Genomic DNA, 8776 nt, shown 5'->3' on the forward strand with positions numbered 1-8776 from the left:
TCCTTAATGAGAATCGATCTGATGACATAGGCTCTGATACCAATTGTAAGACCAAACGCTTACTGTTTTACCAAAAATTATAGTTAGTGATGATTGTGCAACTCAAATATTTTAAACATATAACAGACTAAACGTCATAATCCGATCGCTTTACTTAAAAGAAGAATAATTATTGTACCTCAAGATATGATTTAATCAGTTCCCAATTTATATATACAAATACAAAAAAAAAATGTTCACAAGATGTTTTTTTTTTTTTAAAAATGTTTATGAGGGAATCCAAGACGGAAGTTCTTTTTTAAAAAAATTGTTTATAAGATGAGGGAATCCAAGACAGAATGGAAATTGATGTCGCGACATTGATCCGCAATAAAAAAATATTTCCTTGTGTTAATAAATACAATACTTCCAAATGATACAAGTGACAGATTTATTTATTTTTTCTATTTTCTTGAACTGATAAACTCCAGTTCATTGGTTGCGTATATGCAAGTTATCAAATACTCTTTTCAAAAAAAAAAAAATTATCAAATACTCCTACTAAAAAAATTATTATACTTTATAATAATACATAAGAAAATAATTATTCACTAAAATAACTGAAATATCATCATTATTCATTTAAAATATCCAATATATCCTAATATAACAATTATTCATAAGCAAAAACTTGTTTGAGACGATCTCACGGGTCGTATTTTGTGAGACGGATCTCTTATTTGGGTCATTCCATGAAAAAGTATTACTTCTTTATGCTAAAAATATTACTTTTTATTGTGAATATCGATAGGGTTAACCCATCTCTCATATGAAGATTCGTGACACCGTCTCACAAGAGACCTGCTCTTATTCTAATTAATAATAATTAATGAATAGGTGCAAACTACAATTAATGACCTAAATACCTATGACAAAAACTTGAGTGAGACGATCTCACGTATCGTATTTTGTGAGACGGATTTCTTATTTGAGTCATCCATATAAAAATATTACTTTTTACGCTAAGAATATTACTTTTTATTGTGAATATCAGCAGGGTTGATCTGTCTCACATATAAAGATTCGTGAGACCGTCTCACAATAGACCTACTCAATACTATATATAAAAGTTATTTTAACCAGAAACAAACTTATGAAAATAACCTCTGAAAATAACTAAATCTAATATAAAGTCACAATCATTTTTGTATTAAGTAACATTTATGTGGTTAATGTCTCACATCAACTGGATTATGTGTTGCACTGCCCTATGACCCCCGATAATGTCATGTAAACTTCACGCTTCAATTGTTCATTTTTGGGCGTGGGTATGTGTCAAATTCTTACATTGGCAGGATTAATTTATTGAGAGTTGTAAATATAGAATTTGACAATCATCTCTCATTGAACAACTTTTGAGATTGAGTTAGATTCAAGCTTCAATTTTAACGACATAAAATTATTAGTTATATGGTACCAAACAAAATTATTGGTTATATATTATATATCAGAATGCTCTTTTTGGCTTTTTTTTCCTAGAACAACCTGATGAAACCAAAAAATCTCGTACATATAAGAAATCATAATAATAAAAACAACTTTTTATCAAAATTAAAATCATAAAAAAAAATTCAAGTACATATTTATATTTAGTTTATATAATTGCTTAATATACAAAGTAATGTTGCAAAAATAAATCATGAATGTTCCCGAGTTACTATTATCTGTAATTCAATATAAGTAAGTTTCTTATAAACATATCTTCAAAAAAAAAGTTTCTTACAAACATATTAAATTATTTCACCAAATTTATAGAAAAAAATTAGACTAAAAGAAAAAGAAAAATCGGAGAATGACCCTTAAAGTAAAGAGCACAAACATGGGTTGTAAACTACTTTTTACCAGAATTATACTGCGACAAATACAATTTAAAGTAAGTACAGGGGGATTTCTGCAATCTTCCATTGTGGCTGGAAAAGGCTATTGACAAAAGGAGGATGCTTTCAAAAGTGGATAAATGCATGGACGAAAATGACGCATTGCTTGGAACAATCTGAAAGCCACGTCTCCAAATAATACGTAAATACATTTAAAAAAATAAGAATCTTAAAGGTCCCTTGAATATTGTGCTTGACAAGAAAGTCTTCTTGGTGCGGGAGAAATTTCCAGATAAAAATGGTAAATTTTTTAAATCGGATTCTATATTTAGAGCAATCCAACGAGCTTTTTATTAATTTTTTGGAAGCTGAAAAGATCAAATCTTTTTTGTCTTTTAGCTCCCAGAACACTTGATCTTTGCCTGAAAATACCAGCTGTAAGCATCAGGTCTCGGTATCCCTTCTAACTTTTTAACATGTTTTCGAGGCCTTGCGGGAAGGGTTTACACTCCACAGCGTTATGTTTATGGCGACATTGGTGCGTTTGGAAAGTTTGATTTTGCGTGTTTGATTTGTGTACTAACTGGGATTTGGTCTTTGTGACGATTTTCCTGTTGACTTTCAAATACTTGCAACTTTCTTGGCCAAAGAAGATTGGAGATTTTCATCTTGTTTCTCGGGTTTGAGAATTGGAGGAGGTGGTGATGATTTATGGCTGGTACAAAGGTAAAAATTGGTGCAGACGATAATAATAATAGAAGAAGTGCCAGTTCTGTGATGCCAAGCTTCTTTTCTCAGACGCCAGTTTCAAATCCCATGTAATATTGTTTGCACTTCGTTCTCTCTCTCTCTCTCTGATCTTTTTTCCTTTCCAGCCCACTTTTGGTGCGTGAATACTCGAACATGTGGTGATTATGTGTAATTTATTGTTGCAACAAGTTCTTGCGAATACTTTATTATAAATTATCGTTGTATAATTTGCATTAATTGTTTTTACGGTTCAGTTTCTTGTATTTTCTTTTCCGTCGGTAAGCACTGAAAACGGGAATCCGGTGAAATTTGAAACCAAAATAATTCTTAAACATGATGATGCGGCATCTCACTTTGTGTTATTAGCATAGGAAAAATTATAAGGTTTAGGGATGCGAAAATATGTTTTTTTTCCCCTTTATCAAAATCGTTTATTTGTTATAGTAAGATTGAAGAGAGACGGGACTACCTTTTTCTTCTTTTTTTGATAAATAAATCATTAATTTGAGTTCTAATGAACTGCGGATGCTATGAATCTAATATAGTTGAAAATTTTCAAGATTAGACAAATCTTTAATTTTTGTACAATAACAATTGAATTGAGTTAAAAAGTTATTGAAAACGGGAAAAGTAGTTGCAAGGATGTAGTTTTAGTTGTATATTTTCAATTATTATTGAAACATTTAATGCTGATTAGTGCTTATATTGAATTTCATGTAGCATAGTTACACCGCTAAGCTTTTGTTGTGCTTGTACCAGCATTTAGTTGTTGGAGTTGGTTCACTAAAAAAGCAGTTCGAGTTACCCAAAGGAGGCCCAAATGCATGTAAAAAGTAAAACAAAGAAGACATCTTCTTCGTGGATAGCTAATTGTGATGACCTCCTTTTTAGGCTATTAGTCCGAAAGAGGAGCCTAAATGAACTTACTAATCAGTCCCATAGTTTCTCACAGAGCTAGTGCTCGATTATGACATTTTCCATGCTGATGATGTACGAAAAATCGTTTTTGAATTCCCTATGTTTGAGTATATGTTCATTAGCTTACATCTTATGAGAAGCGTACCTTGTGGGTTGCAGGGGTACAGAAGCTAATGCAACACAATCTTCACGACTTTCAGATTATGGGGTCCTCGAGCAATACATGGGATTTCGTGTCGGAGATCCCAGTGGTATCAGCCAAAGTAAGTATAATGAATTTAGTTATCTTTGTAGTTTGTTACTTGGTTTTTGTCAAGTTTGTTCAATTTTATTTGGATCACAATCATGTTTCCGAACTTATACACTGTGCATTTGCTACCTGTAATACATTGAAGTTGGTTGATCCTTTGCTTTATTATCTTTTGATATTCTAAAAATACTTTTAGCTATGGGAAAGATGAAGGTGCCAGTATTTATAAGTTCGAACTAATCCGAAGTATAATCTGGCTTCACTCGATGCTCATAATTCATAAACTAGCGGAATGTATTCTCACAAGCATTTTCTCAATGCCATAATCTGTAAATCAGGGCTTTTTAAAAGAAGCAAACACTGCCTTATGTTTTGACGTAGCAGGGAAATTGTGCGTTTTTAAGTGGTTTTTTGAAGTAAAACCCAACCAAAAGCCACATTTTTTCAAAACCTGCAGTTTTAAAAAGATATTTTTAAAAAAAAGTCCAGATGTTTTTCTGTTGTCAGAATTTTGTCTTCATCCAAGAAAATGTTGTTTCGTTGATAGGTTCGAGATTTACTTCAGCTGCGGATGGCCGACTATCAGGCGCTGATCTCCATTCTCAAGCATTCAATATGGTAACTATCACTTATCTAATGGCTTTGTACCTTAATTGCTTTATTATTTATGGGATTGATTGTTGAGATTGTGATAAGTTTTAAATGTCTAATATGTAGACTCGTCCTTCAACTAGCACGCTTTTCCCGGGATCTCAAGTAATACAGTTTCATAAGTCGCTGGCACCAATGCCGAATATAGTTTCTGCATCTAATGCTCAGCATGAGAACTGGGGAGATTCCAACATGGCTGATTCCAGCTCCCGTACGGATACTTCAACAGATGCGGAACCTGGTGATAAAAATCTACAGGTGAGTTTGTCTTCATGTAATCTCCTAATTAACGTACAAGAAATTTGAGAGTGTGGCTTTAGGTTCATTCATTTCTTTTCACTGCATTTGTGATCGCACATTCATACTTGTGGTGCAGTTTGAAATGGGTCAATCTGCAGCTGTGGTGATCTCCGATTCCACTGATAAATCGAAAGAAAGAAACCAAGATCAAAAGGTGTTGCATTTTCATAAGAGTTTTTATTTTAGTAAGTGCTTATTTGATTCTTATAATATTCTGTAATGTTCAGACACTGCGAAGGCTTGCACAAAATCGTGAAGCTGCAAGAAAGAGCAGATTGAGGAAGAAAGTATGTTTATAATTTTTAGCTCGTTCTTGGTGTTTCATCACTTAAGAATCGAGGTATCGTAATGGAAATCCTAGATCAATGAAGTTATGATTGTTATGGCTCTAGGCATATGTTCAGCAGCTGGAGAATAGTCGCATGAAGTTAACCCAACTAGAGCAGGAAGTGCAGCGAGCACGTCAGCAGGGTGTGTACATTACAAGCACGGCAGATCAATCTCATACGGGGAGTGCCAATGGTACGATTCTTTGGGCTAACTTACAGGGATACCCTCTAAAGAAGATCAACACCTTGAAAGCTTCCTACGACAGAGGGGGTGTAAATGTAATATTAGCTAATTATCATCGAGTAATTAAAACCAAATCTTAACGTTGTTTTGTTCTCCAGGGGTATTGGCATTTGATGCAGAATACGCACGGTGGATGGAAGAGCAGAATCGGCTCATAAATGAGCTGCGAACTGCAGTCAGTTCACACACAAATGATGTGGAGCTTCGGAATATTGTCAGTAATGCGATAACACACTTCAACGATGTTTTCAGGCTGAAAGGTAACGGTGCCAAGGCCGATGTATTTCACATCTTATTAGGAATGTGGAAGACGCCGGCGGAAAGGTGTTTTATGTGGATTGGTGGATTCCGTCCATCAGAACTCCTCAAGGTATATTAAAATTTGATGCTAACAGAAGTATCTATTGATGCAATAAAACAAGGGTATTATTATGTGATAAAAATCGTGAGTGATGTTAATGTTCAGGTTTTTTTTTTTTTAATGTTAATGTTCAGATTCTGATACTGGCTTGTGATGTGATGTTGCAGCTTCTTGTGAACCAACTCGAGCCACTTTCAGAGCAGCAATTGACGGGTATATTCAATTTGCAGCAATCATCTCATCAAGCCGAAGATGCTCTTTCGCAAGGTATGGATGCGTTGCAGCAATCTTTAGGCGAGACGTTGGCCACTGGTTCCTCTGGATCCGAAGGTTCGTCTGGAAACGTTGCTAATTATATGGGGCAGATGGCAATGGCCATGGGGAAGTTGGGAACTCTGGAAGGTTTTATTCGACAGGTAATATATCTTCCCCATAAATATGTGTACATTCTTGGGATATCGGACCGTATGTTGTATAAAATAATATAACGGATTATGAGGATGTAATACCAAATGCCAAAGTTCATTCGTCCCCTGATCAACAAAAACTCATGTGAACCGAATGCGCAATGATGCTCCAACACAAACTGTTGTATTGTATTCTTATGTCTACCATCGTGCCGAAAATAATAGGTGGGGTAATTTTGTCACTCAATTTTTTTGAACCAAGTAGGACCCGAAGCTGTACAATTCGATCATGGTGTCACACAGGCAGCCACGTAGGACTGTGATAGACAATGGTCGTTGCTACACAATGTATCCTTGTACAACATTTTATTTCTACTGACGATGCATCTTCTTTTTCTCACTAGGCTGACAACCTGCGGCAGCAAACTCTACAACAAATGCATCGTATACTAACAACCAAACAATCAGCCCGGGCACTTCTCTTGATAAATGACTATTTTTCAAGGCTTCGTGCCCTCAGCTCTCTTTGGCTCGCTAGGCCACAAGAATCATAATCGAGGTAGGCTTCAGTCATGCCCATAATGTCGTTAGCACGTGAAAGAAGGTGATCGAAAGGCAAAACACTCTTCTAGTATTACGATGCCATGGTGATTGCAAGGGAAGTCGATTGGCAGATGCTTTATTGCTTTGTAAAATATGATGTAAGATCGTTCCAATGCCTAGCCTCGATCATATCATGTCAAATTACTGGTTAGGTGTTGTATTCAGATTCTAGTGTTGGTAGAACAAGAAGCAATGTTTAGTAGAGGCATTTAGCAGGAAGATTAGGTGACATATGTTACAAAGAAAATTAAATAATTCAAATTCAAAATAACGTTCTGGTTTCGCAATATGTTTGGCTTTATATTTCCGCTCCACCAAATGTCACTTGTATGGATCCACTTATCCTAACGTTTGATGGTCACTCCTGTTAAAAGTTTTTGGATTGAAACGAGAAGTTGGTACCTTGTCTTTGTCCGATTGCGTGGCATGTTGAATTTTATTCGTCTTTTTTTATGACGTTATATTTTCATCCAAATTATATTTATTCTGTACAAACAATTCTTAAGTTTTTATCGGACAACACCGAAGAATACAAACTAGCTTATGCGTACTTCCAAAAACATTTCAGAAGGAAAAAGTTTCAATGGATCTTTTCCTATTATCTTTGTGATGAAAGTTGTTCCTGTTTTCTGGTATCAGTCACACTATGGTATATGTGGTTGAAGAACTGCAGCAAATTACTGTTGGTTGAAGAGTGAACATTTAGTTGATAGACTGTAAATATTCAACTCTGAATTGTAATTGTATACTTCTGATTCATTTTCCATAGCGGAATAATACTTGCTGGTGTTGGCTGCTATTGAAACACAGCCACGTGAATACTCGTGTCAATTTCTTATGTTTTCAATCTTTCAATTCTCGTGCACTTTGATTTCTGGAAATCTATTCACAATTCAAGCTTAAACTTTAATGTGTTCTTAAGTAATTGAATTTGGGAGTGGTAGGATATTATTATAAGTTGGGTACAACCAGGATTTCATTCTTGAATCATCTAACCACAAGTGGTATCAAGAGCCAAGGCTGACCACGGAATGACGGCCACAAAGTTCGATATTGACAAGTTCTCACGGACCAACGATTTTAGCCTGTGGAGGATCAAGATGAAGGCCTTGTTCGTACACCATGGATTAGCAGATGTGATCAACAAAGAGGCTTTGGCCTCCAGTACATATACCAAGAAAATGACGGGAATTGATTCAAAGGCCAACAGTGCGATATTGCTATGTTTGGCAGATGAAGTATGAATTGTCATGTAAGTCTGGAACAAACTTGAGATATTGTACTTCAAGAAATATTTATACTCAATAGTCAATCCATATGGTGGAAGGAAAGAACCTAAGGAAAGAATCTAAGAAAACATATGGATGATTTCAACAAGATTACTCTTGATCTCAAGAATATCGAAATGAAGAAGACCAAGGAATCTTGCTGCTGAGTTCATTGTCGAAGGAATTATGTGCATTTTATGGACACCATGCTATATGGGAAATAAGCTCTAACCATGGCAGAACTAAAGTCATCCCTTATGTCTAAAAAATTAGAAGAAACACGAGTCAAAGGAAGAGGTGAATGGCGATGGACTCATGGCAAGAGGAAGAACAGTAAAGAGGGATTAAAAAAAGAGAGTCGAAAATCGAAGTAAATCTCGATCAAAGACCATCTGTCACAAAGAAATGGTTATTAATTGTTGCATCAGATTGACCAAGATTTCATTCTTGAATCATCTAACCACAACACATTGCAATAAAAATCGTGGTGCAGTGGAAATTTTTATTTCTGCCTAACAATTTAATGTGTCGTTATTTCATCAAATATCACGTCGTGAGATTAATTGCATGATTTTCTACCTAACAATTTAATATGTCGTTATTTCGTTAAATATCACGTCGTGAGATTAATTGCATATCATGCAATACTTCATCTCATGTGGATAGGAATTGGATGTTTAAATGATTTTATAATGAAATATAATATATTCATATAACAATTTGGATTAATATTTCATTTTCGTAAAAATTATGACATTTACTTATAATTGTTATAGATGCTCATTGTATAAGTATATACTTAAGTCGGACTATGACAAAATGATAATAGATACGGTTAT

At 34.8% G+C, this 8776-nt stretch overlaps 1 protein-coding gene across 6 annotated transcripts; it reads left to right on the forward strand.

The window, feature by feature from the left end:
- The first annotated feature begins 2013 nt into the window (after nucleotides 1-2013).
- LOC142529804 (transcription factor HBP-1b(c38)-like) lies at nucleotides 2014-6958 on the forward strand. 6 transcript variants are annotated; one of them, XM_075635487.1, is made up of 12 exons: nucleotides 2014-2157; nucleotides 2256-2674; nucleotides 3366-3596; nucleotides 3684-3787; nucleotides 4322-4392; nucleotides 4492-4683; nucleotides 4802-4879; nucleotides 4953-5012; nucleotides 5118-5247; nucleotides 5397-5668; nucleotides 5827-6075; nucleotides 6471-6958. In XM_075635487.1, exons 3-12 carry the CDS (start codon nucleotides 3574-3576, stop codon nucleotides 6618-6620), a joined length of 1329 nt encoding a protein of 442 aa, XP_075491602.1. In that variant the 5' UTR covers nucleotides 2014-2157; nucleotides 2256-2674; nucleotides 3366-3573; the 3' UTR covers nucleotides 6621-6958. The 6 variants fall into 6 exon arrangements, with proteins under 6 accessions (XP_075491602.1, XP_075491580.1, XP_075491563.1 ...); XM_075635465.1 differs by lacking the exon at nucleotides 3366-3596 and having other exon boundaries at nucleotides 2256-2394; nucleotides 2510-2674; XM_075635471.1 differs by lacking the exon at nucleotides 3366-3596 and having other exon boundaries at nucleotides 2023-2157; nucleotides 2256-2293; nucleotides 2510-2674.
- The last annotated feature ends 1818 nt before the right edge of the window (nucleotides 6959-8776 follow it).

Source organism: Primulina tabacum, chromosome 2 (genome assembly GCF_025594145.1).
Source record: "Primulina tabacum isolate GXHZ01 chromosome 2, ASM2559414v2, whole genome shotgun sequence".
Taxonomy (NCBI): Eukaryota; Viridiplantae; Streptophyta; class Magnoliopsida; order Lamiales; family Gesneriaceae; genus Primulina; species Primulina tabacum.

Coding starts and splice junctions, on each gene's coding strand:
- LOC142529804 (XM_075635448.1), top strand. CDS start 2,568: ATGGCTGGTACAAAGGTAAAAATTGGTGCAGACGATAATAATAATAGA. Junction 2,675..3,683: donor ACGCCAGTTTCAAATCCCAT/GTAATATTGTTT, acceptor TGTGGGTTGCAG/GGGTACAGAAGCTAATGCAA. Junction 4,684..4,801: donor CTGGTGATAAAAATCTACAG/GTGAGTTTGTCT, acceptor CTTGTGGTGCAG/TTTGAAATGGGTCAATCTGC.